An 18,453-nucleotide genomic window follows, 5' to 3' on the forward strand; every position below is an offset into this window, starting at 1 on the left:
AATTTTTTTTTAGAATTATTTTTCACCACTTAGCTAAAAAAGAACCTAGACATGTTTGGTATCTATGAACTCGTAATGACCTGGAGAATCACTTTGGCAGGTCAGTTTTAGCATTTAGTGAACCAAGCAAAATAGCCAAACAAAAAACATGTGTGAGATTGCACTTTTTTTGCAATTTCGCCGTACTTAGAATTTTTTTCCCATTTTCAAGTACAAGACATGCTAAAACCAATGATGTCTTTCAAAGGTACAACCTGTCCTGCAAAAAAAATAAGCTCTCACATGACCATATTGACGAAAAAATAAAAAAGTTATGACTCTGGGGGAAAAAAGGGGAGCGAAAAACAAAGCTCCGGTCATTAAGGGGTTAAATTCCTAAAATAGTATTGCATGGTTTATAAGTGTTCTTACGCTACCTGAGACTCTCCACAAAGAGAAACATTCTCCTTAAATTCCCTGTCAGAGGTGTCTCATTCAGCCAAATCAGATCTCCTGGTTTGCACTGATGAGGGGCAAATACCCAGAAACACGTGTCTACAAATGAAGTTTCTGGTTTAGCTTCCAATCCTAGAGCATGTGGCAAAGCTGATTAAGGGGTCGATAATGACTTTTAAGATTACTACATAGAATAGGTGTGAGACCGCTTCATACAACCAATACAAATTTGAGCAATACATGTACAGTACATCGGATGTTGGAAAGGGGTTAAAAACCGACATGGAAATGTTTTACCTCACATAAAGAATCTGCATCAATCCCGTGCTGTCCTGTCTGTATACTCTCTTTTGTTTCCTCCCGTGCCTAGGAGCTGTGGTATGATCAGATCAGACCATGCTCCAGCACATCCATTACACAGTACATAGCATGAGCACATTTATAAGATCATCTCAGCACAGGAAATAAAAAAACAAAACACATCCAACTGTGGAACTTATTTCAAGATCAATTGATTAAAATGTACTTTGTATGTTGGCCATCCCATTTAACATTAAAATCACAGTAATTAATATTTACCATCTCCATTTTGTTCACGACTCTTTATAGTTCTTTGTATCTAAAAGAAAAAACACTGGTATTAGTAAAAAAAAAAAAAAATAGTGGAAATAGCCTCTTCAGAAAGAAAAGGACTGGAGCGTCAGCACCACCTATTTGATGTAGCAATCCTAAAAGCAAATTTTGACCCTTTATTGAGCCTTGTCACATGACCTATGATAAGAAGCCAAACAAGACACTTCATTTGGAGACACGTTTTGGGATATTGTCCCCATAGTGCAAAGCAGGAGATCTGATTTGGCTGGGTGAGAGACCTCTGACAGAGAATCAGAGGGAGAATGTGGAGAGTCCCAAGCAGCTTCAGGAATCTTATAAACCATGCAGTAGTATTTTGAGAACTTAAAGAGAACCTATCAGGATTGTAGATCCTAAACAAATGGCATGTATATAAAGGCACTTTAATGCTGATTAAATCCTTATATTTCTTGTAGAAATCCATTTTTCTGTTTTAGAGAAATCCATAGTTGAAACAGTATGCTAATGATTTGCAAGTACAGTGGGTGGGCACTGTGCTTCCAGCTCTCCGTCCTCTCTCCTTTCCCCCAACCTGCTGAGTGCTTCCTGTCTTTCACTGACAGGTCACTGAAAAATGTGTCAGGCAGAAAGTGGAGAATAGAGAGAAAGGACAGGAGAGCTTCACGTGCAATGTCCAACCCGACTGCACTTGCAATTCAATGGCACACAATTTCACCTATAGATTTCTCTTATACAGCAAAATGAATTTCTACAAGCAAGGTAATAAAGGGAGTTGGTTAGCTGTTTCTTGCTATGTAATCTGGGATCAGCATGATGTAGGGGGGAGACCCTGATTCGAGCGATGTATCACTTACTGGACTGCTTGATGCAGGTTTGATAAAATTCAAATTTTTTCTGTTGTAAATTTAGCAGTAGTCAGAATGCTGAGCTGTGTATAACCTTGCCCACACCCATGATTGGCAGACTCCAGTGTACATTGTCAGCCTGCTGCCAATCAGTAGTGGGGGTGTTGTTACAGATTAGCCTGACTGGCCTGCACACGAGACCTAGTCTTGTAGTGATAATCTACTGCTGATAAAACACTGATTATTTTGAAAATAAAGCACCCAGCTTAATAAGTTGCACATCCATGGAATCAGGCTTTCTGCTCTTACATTATGCTGTTCTCATATTAAATAGCACAACCCTGTTGACAGATTCCTTTTAATCAGTACTAAAGCAAATTACTTACAAGCTGTCACTTTGGGGTATAAAATCCCGGTGACAAATAAATATACATCATTTAGAGAAAGAAGACAGGAACTTGAATGCCAGCCATTGAATGTAGCAATCCTAAGGCTTCTTACAATGATTGGATGTCTCCACAAGGAAAAACTTCATGCCTTAAACCTTCTGTCAAAAGCGCCACACCCAGCCAAATCATATCTCCTGCTACAAACCACCATGTGTCAGCTAATGGAGTTTCTGGCTTGGCGTCTTATCCTACTTCATGCTTGTTACGGGGTCGATACTAACTCTTAAAGGTCAATACTTCCAATAGGTGGTTCTAGAGCTCTTATCCTCTGTCTCTAAAGAGGCCATTTGCATATTAACGTAACAGGAAAGCCAGCTACATACATGTCATGGGTACCTTTGTCAAGAAAAAAATATTTAAATATGTAGATGGCTGCCCAAATATTAGCAAAAGTGCTTGAAATTTCAGGTTCCATTCATTTTCACACCACTTAATGTGCAGTTTACAACCGGTTCTGTGACTCTAGGATACTTCTGCCTCCACATGCTCTCCTGTACTACAGGGATCTCCCCTCCTGCGTGTGCACATGCTCTCCTGTACTACAGGGATCTCCCCTCCTGCGTGTGCACATGCTCTCCTGTACTACAGGGATCTCCCCTCCTGCGTGTGCACATGCTCTCTTGTACTACAGGGATCTCCCCTCCTGCGTGTGCACATGCTCTCCTGTACTACAGGGATCTCCCCTCCTGCGTGTACACATGCTCTCCTGTACTACAGGGATCGCCCCTCCTGCGTGTGCACATGCTCTCCTGTACTACAGGGATCGCCCCTCCTGTGTGTGCACATGCTCTCCTGTACTACAGGGATCGCCCCTCCTGTGTGTGCACATGCTCTCCTGTACTACAGGGATCGCCCCTCCTGTGTGTGCACATGCTGTACGTACAGGGATCTTCACTCCTGCACTACAGGGATCTCCACTCCTGCGTGCGCATGCTCACCTGTACTACAGGGATCTCTACTCCTGCGTGGCAGATAGATTCTTTCTTCTCTCCCTACACTGATGTGATCTGTATGATCTTCCTCTTGTATACTACAGGAGGTTGCTTATATATCATTATACACAATATAATTGTCTGAACCTGGTACCTTCGGCAGCTGTCAGAACCAGTGTGCTGTAAAACTTATGTCAGAAGATGCTGAAAGAGGTCAAATCCTTTTTACTTCCATTCGTAAGATAAACATCAGGAAACACTCAATGATATGAACTAATCTCCTTTCAGAAAACTCTCTCTTCCAGGCTGTGTTACCTATTAAACCACCCTCCCCCCACAAAATATTACTTACCATCCCCAGGTCCACAGGATCTCTGCTGTTGGCCCAATATCTTATTGTCTGCAGCACTGACGTCACACTGACAGAGCTGCAGCCAATCAGTTAGCTCAGCAACTCAGAGTCGCTTGTGCCATTTACAAGGGCAGAGCTGCTGAGCAATGCTGCAGCCAAACAACTGTGATCGGGGCAGCGGAGGAGAGCTGGTTATGGACCCGGTGAGGGTAAGTAATACTTGGTTTGCTTTTTAATAGTTAACACGGAGTAGGAGAGCAATTTTTCTGAAAGGAGACAACCCTTTATATATAAAAGAAAAAAAAAAAAAAAAAGGGCCACAGATGCTGTGCCAGGTATGGGTAAATGTCTGATTGGTGGGTATGCCTTCATTCATTGTGTATGCTCATCAGTATCCCCATCTAAACACTGCTGAATTATACTAAGCCTAAAGATGGCCACACACAGATAGCGGTCAGGTGAAAAATCGCTTAGTTGACACCAATCCCCTCGGCTCCCTATACTGAGGAATGCTCGGCAGCTAACAGACTTATCTAGCAGAAGATTATCTCTCTGCCAAGCAAAAGGATCAGCAGTTTAGGGAGAGCTAGGTAACCCACATAACATTAGATGGTCAGTCGATCCCATTGAAATTAATGGGTTTCAATTATTTTTTTTAATCTTTTCTGGATTGTTTCTTAAAGGGAATCTGTCAGCAGGTTTTGGTACCTCATCTCAGAGCAGCATAATGTAAAAAGAGAGACCTTGATTCCAGCAATGTATCACTTAGTATATTGTGTTCATCCGTTCTGACACAGAGCTTTTAGATTTAGCAATGCAGCAAAGCTGAGAAAGCGAACCCCTCCCACACCACGATTTGTATATACAATGTCTATAGACAGTGAGCTGCTTATCACAGGAGGAAGGTGTGTGGTCAGACTGATGTGAATAGCATTGCCCAGACTACAAGTAATAAAAGCTTCACTTGTAAGTAAACACCATCACACAGGGTAATAAATGACACATCCCTGAATTCAATGTTTCAGCCTCCGTCTCCTGATGTCTGCAGATTACATAGCAAAAATCTGCTGACAGATTCCCTTTAAGTGTTTGTTACGCTGCTAAAGTGGTTATCTAGGCATTCAGTTACCTGTGGAACAAAATTACTGAGCTGTCCAGCAAGAGTACCTGAAATAAAAACAAAATTTAAAAAAAATATAAAATGACAAAAAAAAACCCAAATATTTGCACATACAAAACATTTATGTCAAATAATAATATAGTCAAATCTTGCAGAGTTCAGTAAAATAAAGCTATAAAAAAGAAGCATAAATGCCCTGATGGCTTGCCACTATAAGGTGCTTACAAGTTCATGGTGTCTGGCAGCTTCCTCAACCAGTCGAAGGAAATCAATATAAATATTCAGCTGAGCAATTTAGTTGAGGATACCAGTGTATGTCTAGTTTAAGACCACTGTGAAATACAGAGAAGCCACACACAACCACATTTGTTAGTATTTCATACATAACAGGCTCTGCTCAAACCGGCATCAGCGCTGTTTTTCTCGTCAAAACCCAAGATAACTCCACAGAATCCAAAGGACTCCCAAGTCTATATAGGGTGTATCGGACAAAGCTTGTGCATGTTGTGTAATGGATCTGTCGCAAGGTTTCTGCTTCTGTTAAATACAAAAGCCAGAAGAATGATGTGAACAGCGACTTATGACAATATTTTATCATTCACAGGTGTATTTTCTTCATGCCTATTCTCTGTAAACTTTTCTTTCTTATAACAAATAGGCATCATATCATAACTTATAATACAGATTTAAAATCAGACAAGTATAACAAACCTGTGTAATGGATCTGAATTTTTAGAAGCTATCAATTTCTATGGGAAATAAAGTTTTTACAGGAATTTAAAAAAAAAAAAAAAAAAATTAACTAGAATAGTACAGCACCATGGAATCAATGGTACTATATAAATAAATAATAGGCTAGGTCAATGTTTGATCAGTCAATGCCCAACAACTTGGATCTTGACAGTCAACAGGATGAAGGGGCAGCGTGGGTCCCTATGATTCTTTACACAGGCACATCTACACTTCCAGGTGCCATTCATACTCATTCATGTGATTGGGAATGAGCACCAGTACCAGGAGAACCAGGCACAATCACCCATGTGAAATGCCTCTATGTCTGTGTAATCATTGAAAGGGATGGGACTAAGCTCCTGTACCAGGCACAATCACGCATATAACAAGACTATGACTGTGTAAATAATAGAAAGGAGCTACAGTACTAGGCACAACTACCCATAAGATACGGCTCTGTGTGTGTAAACAATGGAGAGGACAGTACTGAGCTACAGTACCAGGCATGGTCATAAATAAGACAGCTCTGTGTGTGTAAACAATGGAGAGGACAGTACTGAGCTACAGTACCAGGCACGGTCGTAAATAAGACACGGCTCTGTGTGTGCAAACAATGGAGAGGACAGTACTGAGCTACAGTACCAGGCATGGTCATAAATAAGACACAGCTCTGTGTGTGTAAACAATGGAGAGGACAGTACTGCGCTACAGTACCAGGCATGGTCATAAATAAGACACGGCTCTGTGTGTGTAAACAATGGAGAGGACAGTACTGAACTACAGTACCAGGCATGGTCATAAATAAGACACAGCTCTGTGTGTGCAAACAATGGAGAGGACAGTACTGCGCTACAGTACCAGGCATGGTCATAAATAAGACACAGCTCTGTGTGTGCAAACAATGGAGAGGACAGTACTGCGCTACAGTACCAGGCATGGTCATAAATAAGACACAGCTCTGTGTGTGCAAACAATGGAGAGGACAGTACTGCGCTACAGTACCAGGCATGGTCATAAATAAGACACGGCTCTGTGTGTGTAAACAATGGAGAGGACAGTACTGAGCTACAGTACCAGGCATGGTCATAAATAAGACACGGCTCTGTGTGTGCAAACAATGGAGAGGACAGTACTGCGCTACAGTACCAGGCATGGTCATAAATAAGACACGGCTCTGTGTGTGTAAACAATGGAGAGGACAGTACTGAGCTACAGTACCAGGCATGGTCATAAATAAGACACGGCTCTGTGTGTGTAAACAATGGAGAGGACAGTACTGAGCTACAATACCAGGCATGGTCATAAATAAGACACAGCTCTGTGTGTGCAAACAATGGAGAGGACAGTACTGAGCTACAGTACCAGGCATGGTCATAAATAAGACACGGCTCTGTGTGTGTAAACAATGGAGAGGACAGTACTGAGCTACAGTACCAGGCATGGTCATAAATAAGACACGGCTCTGTGTGTGTAAACAATGGAGAGGACAGTACTGAGCTACAATACCAGGCATGGTCATAAATAAGACACGGCTCTGTGTGTGCAAACAATGGAGAGGACAGTACTGAGCTACAGTACCAGGCATGGTCATAAATAAGACACGGCTCTGTGTGTGCAAACAATGGAGAGGACAGTACTGAGCTACAGTACCAGGCATGGTCATAAATAAGACACGGCTCTGTGTGTGTAAACAATGGAGAGGACAGTACTGAGCTACAGTACCAGGCATGGTCATAAATAAGACACGGCTCTGTGTGTGTAAACAATGGAGAGGACAGTACTGAGCTACAGTACCAGGCATGGTCATAAATAAGACAGCTCTGTGTGTGTAAACAATGGAGAGGACAGTACTGAGCTACAGTACCAGGCACGGTCGTAAATAAGACACGGCTCTGTGTGTGCAAACAATGGAGAGGACAGTACTGAGCTACAGTACCAGGCATGGTCATAAATAAGACACAGCTCTGTGTGTGTAAACAATGGAGAGGACAGTACTGCGCTACAGTACCAGGCATGGTCATAAATAAGACACGGCTCTGTGTGTGTAAACAATGGAGAGGACAGTACTGAACTACAGTACCAGGCATGGTCATAAATAAGACACAGCTCTGTGTGTGCAAACAATGGAGAGGACAGTACTGCGCTACAGTACCAGGCATGGTCATAAATAAGACACAGCTCTGTGTGTGCAAACAATGGAGAGGACAGTACTGCGCTACAGTACCAGGCATGGTCATAAATAAGACACAGCTCTGTGTGTGCAAACAATGGAGAGGACAGTACTGCGCTACAGTACCAGGCATGGTCATAAATAAGACACGGCTCTGTGTGTGTAAACAATGGAGAGGACAGTACTGAGCTACAGTACCAGGCATGGTCATAAATAAGACACGGCTCTGTGTGTGCAAACAATGGAGAGGACAGTACTGCGCTACAGTACCAGGCATGGTCATAAATAAGACACGGCTCTGTGTGTGTAAACAATGGAGAGGACAGTACTGAGCTACAGTACCAGGCATGGTCATAAATAAGACACGGCTCTGTGTGTGTAAACAATGGAGAGGACAGTACTGAGCTACAATACCAGGCATGGTCATAAATAAGACACAGCTCTGAGTGTGTGCAAACAATGGAGAGGACAGTACTGAGCTACAGTACCAGGCATGGTCATAAATAAGACACGGCTCTGTGTGTGTAAACAATGGAGAGGACAGTACTGAGCTACAGTACCAGGCATGGTCATAAATAAGACACGGCTCTGTGTGTGTAAACAATGGAGAGGACAGTACTGAGCTACAATACCAGGCATGGTCATAAATAAGACACAGCTCTGTGTGTGCAAACAATGGAGAGGACAGTACTGAGCTACAGTACCAGGCATGGTCATAAATAAGACACGGCTCTGTGTGTGCAAACAATGGAGAGGACAGTACTGAGCTACAGTACCAGGCATGGTCATAAATAAGACACGGCTCTGTGTGTGTAAACAATGGAGAGGACAGTACTGAGCTACAGTACCAGGCATGGTCATAAATAAGACACGGCTCTGTGTGTGTAAACAATGGAGAGGACAGTACTGAGCTACAGTACCAGGCATAGCCACCCATAAGACACTGCTCTGTGTGTGTAAACAATGGAGGGGACAGTTCTGAGCTAAAGTATCAGGCACATTCACCAATAAGACACTGCTGTGTGTGAATGTAAACAATGCAGGGGATGGCACTGAACTACAGTAGCAGACACAATCACCCATAAGGCACGGCCCTGTGTGTGGGTAAACAATGGAGGAGACTGTACTCAGCTACAGTACCAGGAAGAGCGATGAGAAACCTCTACGCCTGTATAAATAAAGGAGGGGACATGATAGAGCGCTAGTACCAGGCACAGCGATCCATATGACATGCATTTGTGCTATAAATGTTTTGTCTGGAAAACTATTTTAGAAATTAGTGTTTAACTATAAATACAACCATATGAATAGGAAAAGCTCCCAGTCTGGGACCTATTCCATAGGGACTAACACAGATCTCCAGTAGGCTGAGTCTTATTGTCAGATCGTCATGTAAATGGAGTCACACACCTAGTTTTTTTGAGATTGCCATTATCTGTTGTGGGCTGGCAATATTAGAAACTGCTCTTTTATTCTGTGTTTTCTTTTCATTAAGCAATGTTTTAACATTACTGGGACTTGCCACAGGGGAGACTTCTCCATTAGAGAGCGGAGATGTTGACAAGTCATTTTCCATTTTCTCCACTGAGGAATCACTGATGCTGGGAGATACTTCTGACTTGATCCCACCCTTCTCCAGTGTAAGTGGAGAGCAGAGAGTGGATTCAGGTTCTGTCATGGAAGAATGACCTGAAGGATGGGTTTCGGAAGTTCCTTGAGCTTGAAGGTCCTTAGCTGGTTGGACATAAGAAAAATAACATTCTACTGATGTTTCATCTCTTATAGACTTACTAGCAGCTGAGCATGGAGCTGCATCAAGTGTACTCATACCTGATCTATCTAATATATCGCTGTCAGAGAACAATGTGCTACTGAGCCTAGAAATCACAATGTCTAAGTTCTTTTTTCTTTTATATGAACTCTTCGACACTCTGTCTATTTTCTCATCTTGTGATGAAACTGTTTGTTCTTCTGTGAAATGTTTATCATCAGAAGAGTATCTTGAGGGAATACCATGCTCATTAATTTCAGGCAGTCTCTCCGGAGTCTTGTCCCCATCATAATTGTCTGAACATGTTGAGGTTTCGGTATCATCGGTAATCATAGGATTATCTGTAGTAATTTCACCCTGCAAAAAAACAACAAGATTGGTTTTAGGAGGTCCCCAAACATCAGCAATCTGAAACCCTGCAAGCTCTTATTAACCCCTTAGGTCGGGATCACACACGGGAGAAATTCGGCCGAGTCTCACATGTTAATACCCGGCACTGTCGCCAGCACTCGGGAGCGGAGCATGCGACTGCAGGTATTGCTATGCGGCATGCAATACAAAACTATTGGAAAAAAAAAAAGTCTCCCAGGCATACAAGAAAGCAACACATAAGTTCATTCCCTTAATAAAGTGCATAGCACATAGTATATAGTGCTTAAATGCATGCAAAGGAGCTCAACCAAAAATACAGTAACAGGCAAGAAATATAATTGAAATTAATGATGTTATACAAAAACAATGAGACTGATAACCTCAGCTACCAATGTTAATCAGTAACTTGCCACCAATACATAATCAACAGCAACATCAAGACCTCTTACCCATGCTGATGCCCAAACCAATGCACAAGAGACCCGATGCGCGTTTCGCTATTGCTTCCTCGGGGGGGCAGTGCATTTTTGTTGAAAGCGTGATCTTAAATATCCCACCCTAATCCCCCACGACCAGTAAACGCAGTGGAAACAGGCATATCCGGTTGCGTCATGTAAGCATGTGGAGGCGGAGCCACTGAATGTAATGGAGAGGGATAGATCCAGTCGCGTCATGTGAGCGGAGCTCCCCACAGCGCCGCTAAGTCACATGCGGCATCATGGATGGTTAAATTGCTGCCCGCCTGCTCTCTTTCATATGAATTAATTATTCAGTATGGTTTTAATTCTTATTCTGTACATGTATTGTTTGTAATTTTTTATCAATAAAGACAATTTGTAAATTTTGTATAGATCTTTGTTGAATTTATAACTGAATGTGATTTTGTGGTACATCCATACTACTATTAGGATATTCTAAACTTTCTGTGGTTCTTATGAGTTTTCTAGAATCATAGAATGTTTTGTCTAACCACCTGCTCAATGCAGGACTCCCTAAACCATCCCAGAAGGATGTCTGGCCAGCCTTCTCTTCAAACACTTCCATGGAAGGAGAACTCACTACCTCTCGTGGCAACCTGTTCCACACTGTAATTTTTGTTTCTAATATCTAATCGGTATCTTCTCCATTTCAGTTTCATTCCATTGCTTCTCGTGTTCAAATGGGAAAATGAGAATAAGGATGATCCCTGTACACCGACATCCCTTCAGATATTTGTAGACAGCTATTATGTCTTCTTTGTTGCAAGAAACATTCCCAGATCCTCGTAAGACATCACCTCACCAACTTGGTAGCTCTTCTCTGACCTTGCTCCAGTTTTCCAAAGTTTTTTTCTTAAATGTTGTCCCCAGAACTGGACACAGTATTCCAGATGATGCCTGAGCAAGGAGGCGTAGAGGGTGATAATTACTTCACATGATCTAGACTCTATTCTTCTCTTAATAATGTGTTTGCCTTTTTTGCTGCCATCACACTGTGGACTCATGTGCAGTTGGTTATCTATTAGTATACCCACCTTTTCACACGTGCTGTTGCTTAGTTCTATTACTCCCATTCTGTAGATGTAATTTTAATTTCTCTTGCCCAGATGTAGAATCTTGCATTTCTCCCTGTTTTAACTTATCATTCTATTAGTCGCTGCCCATTGTTCAGGCTTATCTAGATCCTTCTGAATCCTTTCTCTGTCATCTCTAGTGTTAGCTATCTCTCATAGCTTTGCATTGTCTGCAAATTTGATTAGTTTCCCTTTAGTTCCCTTATCTAGATTTATAAAAATGATGTAGCAACACTGGAGCCAGGAGAGAGCCTTGTGGTACTCCATTTGAAACACTTTTCCACTTAGATGTGCAACCAATACCACTCTTGAGTACGATCACTGAGCCAGTTATGAATCCACCTAACCGTAGCCTTGCCAATCCCATACTTGGTCTTTTTTCAATAAGGATAGTATGCAATACTTTATCAAATGCTTTGCTGAAGAAGTCAAGATATACTATATCTACCGCATTTCCCTGATCCACCCAGACAGTGATTTCATTATAGAGGGATATTAGATTCGTCTGGTATGACTTGTTTGCTACAAACCCATGCTGGCTCTGGTTAATTACTGTATTCTTATCCAAGTACTTACATACATGCTGTTTAATAATTTGTTCAAATATCTTTCCTGGTATAGAAGTAAGGCACACTGGCCTGTAATTTCCTGGCTCCATCTTTCCTTTTTTGAAAATAGGAACAATATTTGCTCCTCTACAAACTTCTGGGACTTCTCCTGTTCTCCAAAATTATTCAAAGACTCTGGCTAGTGGTTCTGCAAATGTTTGGAGTCAGATTTCTGCCCTGGCTATGCAGAGATCTGGACCCTTACATCCTGCAATCTCCTGCTATCCGTCCACTGCAGGAGAGATTGCAGAAGAGATTGCTTTTCAGCAACTCTCTCCGGAGGCTAAGTCCTTCACTCCATACTCTGAGCATGCTCCTGGGACAACCTCCCATTGGAGCTCAGGAGTCAGGTGCTCAGGTCCTGCTCCTGATTCCAATGGTCCAGCTCAGGGTTATGGAGACTTCCGGAAGGTCCCGTATGCTATAAAAAGTGCGCATGGCTGTTCCGCCATGCGCTAGTATTTTCATACTGCTGCTGTGTGTATGGTAATGGATGCTTGGACTGGTGGATGACTTATTATGAAACCCCTTCCCTCTGATATTACGTTTGTGTGAGTGATTGGGCAGCCGCCAGTAGCAGCGCTAGCGCCAGCGCGCTCCAGCCATACCTTTTGCAGCAGCTAAGCGTCCTGCATTGCGCCAGCGTTTTTGCAGCGCCTTGTTTGCGGCTCTGTTCACGCCGCGCTGGAGTTGCAGCTTATTTCTGCGTCCGCGGTTGTGACGCCAGCACACTTATTACCACGGTAGGTGTCGGACGTAGTGACATTCTAACTACTCCGGTTTTTGCCTACCACATGTGTGCCGCTGAGTCCCTGTGTTACCAACAGGCTCAGCGTTACTTTTCTATTTTTTCCTGGAGCAGCTCTGTGCACTTAACAGAGACTGCTTGATTGCACCTGGGTGATATAGAACCCCGTGCACATTACCGCCACAGTGCTCTGTGTCTTCTAGCTGCGGTTTTTCCATCTGCTGCACGGTGGACCCAGGCGGCGAACACGTTTATTTATATTTTTTTAAGCATGTTCCGCCGCCGTAACAGCAATTTCCTCTGCTAACTCTTTCAGTACCATAGAATGTAATTCATTAGGACCAGGAGATTTAAATTAATTTAAATTAGCTAAGTGTTCTCTCATCATCACTCCATTTATAAATAGTGTAGACTATTTTATTTCTTCAATAGCACTGTGAAGATCAGTTGATGTTACAACTGCTTTCTTAGAGAACACAGATGCAAAATAGGAATTAAAAAATTCGGCCTTCGACATAATTTTTGACCACATCACCCTTTTCATCCTGTAAAAATCCTATAGCATCTTTGACTTTTCTTTTGCTTTTGACATAACTCCCTTGCAAGCCTCACTTTATTATTGGTTTTAGCTCTTTTAACGCTTGCCTTGCATTGCCTGCAGACAGCATTGTTTTCTTCTAGAAATATGTCCCCCTCTTTCCATTTAATATACATTTCTTTTTACCTTTTTATCAGGCGTTTAAGCTGTGTTCATCCATCCTGGCCCATTTACATGCTTTCAATTCTTTTTTCTTTTCGGGATTGTTACTGATTGTGCAGTGAGAATTTCATATAGCAAAATCTCCCATCCATCTTGGACATTTCTGTCTTTTAGAACATCCAGCCATTGGTCCTTTCCTACCCTCTTTCTGAGTCCATTAAAATCTGCCATTCTGAAGTCCAACCTTAAAGTCTGAGTCCTTGCTGGTCTTCCTCCTAGTATAATCCAAAAGATAGCATGATCGCTGCCTCCCAAATTCCCAGCCACCTTTACTTCCTCAACCATTTCCTTCCTGTTGGTAAGAATTAGATCCAAGATTGCAGATCCTCTTGTTCTCTTTTCTACCTTCTGAAAGATAAAATTGTCAGCAAGAGAAGATAAGAATTTTCAGGACCCATTAAGGGCCTGTCACACTAAGCGATATCGCTAGCAATATCGCTATAACGTCACTGGTTTTTGTGACGTTATAGCGATATTGCTAGCGATATCGCTATGTGTGATACTTGCCTCCGACGGCTCCCCCGCTGGTTATCGCTGATCGCGCGAGAATGTCCTGGACTGTTTCTCGTCATCAGCTTCCTGCTGGGCTTCCTGCTGTGGAAACAAGCGACGCGTGGACGTGGGAGGGAAGACGTCAGGATCGCCTCGTCTGACAGGTAAGTAGCGACCCCCGACCCCTGCGATGTCGCTGGTGAGATCTGCCTGTGTGGCAGCTCACTAGCGACCACTTAGCGATGCACCAGCGATCCCGACCTAAGTGTGACAGTACCTTTACTGTTGCCTGAGAGAGATTCCCTGGATAATAAAAATCTCCCACGATCAATATGTCATACTTTTTAGAGAATAGAGACATCTGATGTAAAAACAATTCATCCATATCTTCAGTCTGTCCAGGTGGCCTATAGTAAACACCTACAATAATGTCCTGTGCTTCTCTCCCTTCTCTACCCAATGTCAGGACTCTGGATTCCCTGTTTCATCTGTGGTACTTTTGCCCTTTTCCAAGATGGTGTTTGATGCCTCGCTTCTGCTCATGTGATCCACCTTCCCTGTCTTTATAACCCTGGTTCCCCCTCCCAGTCCTTGCTTGTGTATTCTGCTAGAAATCCTGACTCTGTGTTCCAAGAGACTGATCCTCTCCAGAAAAGTCAGCTAGGCTTTTCCAGTGAACATTCCCAGCTTGCAGTGGTGCTTTTGCTACGAACTGTGCCTCTGTGTTTGTCCGCATCTGCTTCAGCCTGCCTGCTAGGACACGTAAGCTCGGCTCGCTTCTGCTAAACTTCCTTGGTATTCAGTGCCAATATATTTGACTGTACTGGACTCTCAGCTCTGCACTGCTTCCGGACTCTTATTCTGAGACTGCCAGCCCTGATCTGAAACGTGTCTTCGTATCAGCATTTCCCAGTGAGTGCCTCGCCCATGAGACTTTACTTGCAGCAGTGCTGCCTATGAACTTCTTCTGATTTCATCTAGTTTGCCGTGTTGATTTGAACTACTGTTCTCGTGTTGCATCCACATTTATTCGCATTACCTACAGCAGTGCAGCCTATGAAGTTCTTCTGACTTCACCCTGTTTGCTGTGTTTATTTGAAGTGTGTTCACACGCTGCACCTATGTTTTGTGTATATAATACAGACTTGACACTGAACTCTGGTTCTGCTGCCTTATTTGTCTCAAGCCAAGAGGTTCCTGAGTGTACCGCTATAATTGTTACACCCAAACAGTTGCTGTAGAGTTACCAGTCTCTGAAGATTGGATTCTCTGTGGAGATATACGTTTTGCCTAACATACAATGCAACATCTCCTCCCCTCTTGTTAAAATCCTGTTTCTAATAAATAAGTTGCAGCATTAAAGGTTTGTATTCCAATCATGTGTCATCCCACCAAGTTTCAGTGCCTATGACATCATATCTCTCTGACTTTGTTAGCAGGTCCAATTCTCCTTGTTTGTTTCCCATGATCTGTGCAATTGTATAGACACATTTTAGTTTGTAGTCAGTTTCTCGCTATATGGTCATTCAGAAAATTTTCCATTTCACTCATTTGTTGTTTTTGTTCTTTATTCCACTTCTAATAGCAGGGTTCTCAAAAGAATTCATTAGCTGCACATTTTTTTCTGGCCGTTGTGAGGCAGTGAGGGAAATGATATCCAAGGGCCAGTATGTTTCACCCATGATGCATATAGAGACATATTAAACCCGCTGGAGCCCATTGTGATTACACCAAATGTCTTTGATTACAAAGTAAAGTGAAAGTGAGTGTGGATTTGGTCAAAGTAGTTGACCAAGTCAGATTTTAAGAAAACCATACACTGGCTTTAATTTTTAGAGGGATTTGCAGGTTTTGTAGTGGGGCGAATCCCTCTCTCCACTCTGGGTTTTGGGAGTGGCTCTATGTTCACAATTCCCATTTAAAACTCTCAGTTTTGTCTTGGGTGTGTCAGTGTTTTGTTTTGCAAGCTGAAGAGCAGGAGGCTCTATGCAATCCAGGCTTGTCTAAAGTTGAACACAGAGTTAGGTACTTCAAAGCTGCTGACGCACCCAAGTGTTATACGGCGGTGCAGTTGCCCACAGCAACAGAATGATTTGAGGACCCAGCTGCGAACGGGAGGATATTGCTTACCTGTCTGTGTGAGTTTTCTGGAATTTTATGTTGAACTTTCTTGGGTCCCTGCCTATCTGTCGCACTGTGTGAACACCGCTGCGCTACATTGTACATTTCCCATCCCATGGTGCTCTAGTTTAAAGCTCTCCTGATGAATGTAGCAAGGCGTCTACCAAATATGTGTTTTCCTGTTTTGGTAAGATGCATCCCATCTCTAGCAAGAAGTCCATCATACAAGTAATTCACTCTACGGTCAAGAAACATAAAACGTTGCTCATGGCACCATCAACATAGCCAGTTATTCATCTGTAGAAGCCTGTTCATTCTCCTTGGTCCATGTCCATCCACTGTGAGGATGGATGAAAAGACTACCTGCGCTCTCAGTTCCCTCACTTTCCGGCCTAGATCTTCAAATTCTCTGAATATAGTCTCCAGTTTCTTTTTTGCTGTGTCATTTGTTCCTACATGTATTAGTAGGCTTTAGTGGTCGTCTGTAGCACTGAAGAGTTTTGATACCCTATTAGACACATCTTTGATTTGGGCACCTGGACGACAGAACACTACTCGTGAGGTAATGCCCAGTCGGCAGATAGTGGCTTCTGTTCCTCTCAGTAGGGAATCCCCCTCGACCATCACTCTCTTTTTCTTCTTCACCATAGCGCTTCTTTTTCTCCCTCCAAGAGGCTCCTGATTTCTTACTTGAGTATTCTTTGTAGGCAAAGAAGGTTTTTGATGTACATCTTCATATTTGTCCAGGTAGCGATTCTTCAGCGGTATGGGTGCTAACAGCCTCCTCATCCTACTGCCTCTTTGGATCACAAGCTTCCATTTCTCTACTTCTGCAGGCACATTGAAAGGTGCGTCTCTTCAAACATTCTGAATAGTTATTTCTACTTTGTCATTAGCTTCTGCAGGAACACTGAAAAGTCCTTCTATTACAACATTCTGAAGAAATTCTTCGGCTGTCAAAGAAATCTTCATCTTCTTTGATAAGCTTTAGTGTACCTATACTCTCCTGAAGACTTTGCACCTTTTCCCTCTAACAGAGTCACAGGCTTGCATTTCTGGCACGTAAACTTTGTCTTTTCCTCTGACAAGTCTGTAAACATATAGCACCACATGGACCCATGTTGAATAAAACTAATTTCTGTGGATTCACCTGACAGTGCGTGGTTTGACGATTTCCTTCGAGCATCTTGATCCAGCTACACCCAAGGATCCTGAGACTTGTGGTGACTCAGAACGCACCACGAATATGCAATCCATCTCCCTCGAGCCTCAATTACTGAGTTGGATGACCTGCAGCCAGTCCGTTCATTGCAGTCTCAAATCCACGGACACCAGCATTAACCCCCATATGGATAGTTCCCTCTTTTCACAAAAAAAAAATAATAAATAAATAAATAGAATACACAAAATCTAGTAAGCAACACCAGTAAACTAAAACAAAAATTTCTCTACGGAGAAGCTTGATTCAGAGAGCTCAAATTAGGTTATTCCAGAATGTGTTTGATAGAAAACAGACCAACATAAAAAATTCCCACTACCTATAGTGCATGGGAGCAGTTGGACGTGGAGGAACCCTTGGCTAGGGAAGTCTGGCAGGCACTCCATGGGTGCATTTTAGTGCAAACTGGGGAGATAAGACCTCTTTCCCAAATGCAGTGGAAAGCCAGGTTTTAAGATATTCGACAGGATTTTTACCTTAAGCACTGTAAGGGACACTATCAAGAGTACATTGTAAACTCTTAAACTTTTCGTATCTTTAAATGATACATGAAGTCCACATTTGTGTACTGCAGGGTAAGTTAGAAAGTCTATGTTGTACCAGCTATAATTTAAAAAACATAATCCTGTTTGTAGAAGTGGGCAAACCCACAAAACTTACAGTTTGATTGTCTGAGGTTACATCCATCTCTATAGTTCGATACGACTCTGATCCTGTTAAAGAAAAAAAAAAAAAAATAGATTTAAAACTGCAAAAAAACAAATTATTTAGGCTGCAGTGAGGCAAGCAATGTAAAACTTGTCTGTGTTTCATCAGTGTGTGACATCCGTCTGCGAGTCTGGGCTGCAGTAAGACAGCACCCCGAGCAACCCTGGTACCCTTTACCCCTATACAGGGATCTGGATTTACAGCAAAGCCCAGGAGGTAGCTGTCTGAATAAGAGCAGCGGACCAGAGCAGGACGGTCGCCGGAAAGGGGTTAAAAAACGGGACCAAAAGCATAGTCAGGAATCCAAGTCTAAACCAGGCGGGCAGCAGAGGTACCAAAACAGCAGACAATAGCAGAATCAAATCCAGGCAAAGGTCAGAGTCATAAACCGGGAGGGAGGCAGAGATACAAAATAGTTAGGCAGTCGCAGCGTCAAAAACCAGGCCAAGGTCAGAGCAGTAAACCAGGAGGGC

At 42.7% G+C, this 18,453-nt stretch overlaps 1 protein-coding gene across 6 annotated transcripts in view; it reads right to left on the minus strand.

Annotated features, from left to right (window-relative positions):
• PHF11 (PHD finger protein 11) overlaps positions 1-18,453 on the minus strand; it is a 146,535-nt gene that overhangs the window by 9,462 nt on the left and 118,620 nt on the right. For 3 of the 6 annotated variants that reach the window (XM_073546086.1, XM_073546089.1, XM_073546085.1), the window contains 4 exons: positions 17,933-17,985; positions 9,040-9,757; positions 4,737-4,774; positions 1,015-1,054 (listed from right to left, as the gene is read on the minus strand). In XM_073546086.1, coding sequence (XP_073402187.1) covers positions 1,015-1,054; positions 4,737-4,774; positions 9,040-9,757; positions 17,933-17,985 — 849 coding nt within the window. The remainder of the gene's footprint in view (positions 1-1,014; positions 1,055-4,736; positions 4,775-9,039; positions 9,758-17,932; positions 17,986-18,453) is intronic. The other 3 variants (XM_073546087.1, XM_073546091.1, XM_073546090.1) reach the window with 3 other exon arrangements.

Source organism: Dendrobates tinctorius, unplaced genomic scaffold, assembly GCF_039654945.1.
Source record: "Dendrobates tinctorius isolate UK_male_01 unplaced genomic scaffold, ASM3965494v1 ptg000145l, whole genome shotgun sequence".
Classification (NCBI taxonomy): Eukaryota; Metazoa; Chordata; class Amphibia; order Anura; family Dendrobatidae; genus Dendrobates; species Dendrobates tinctorius.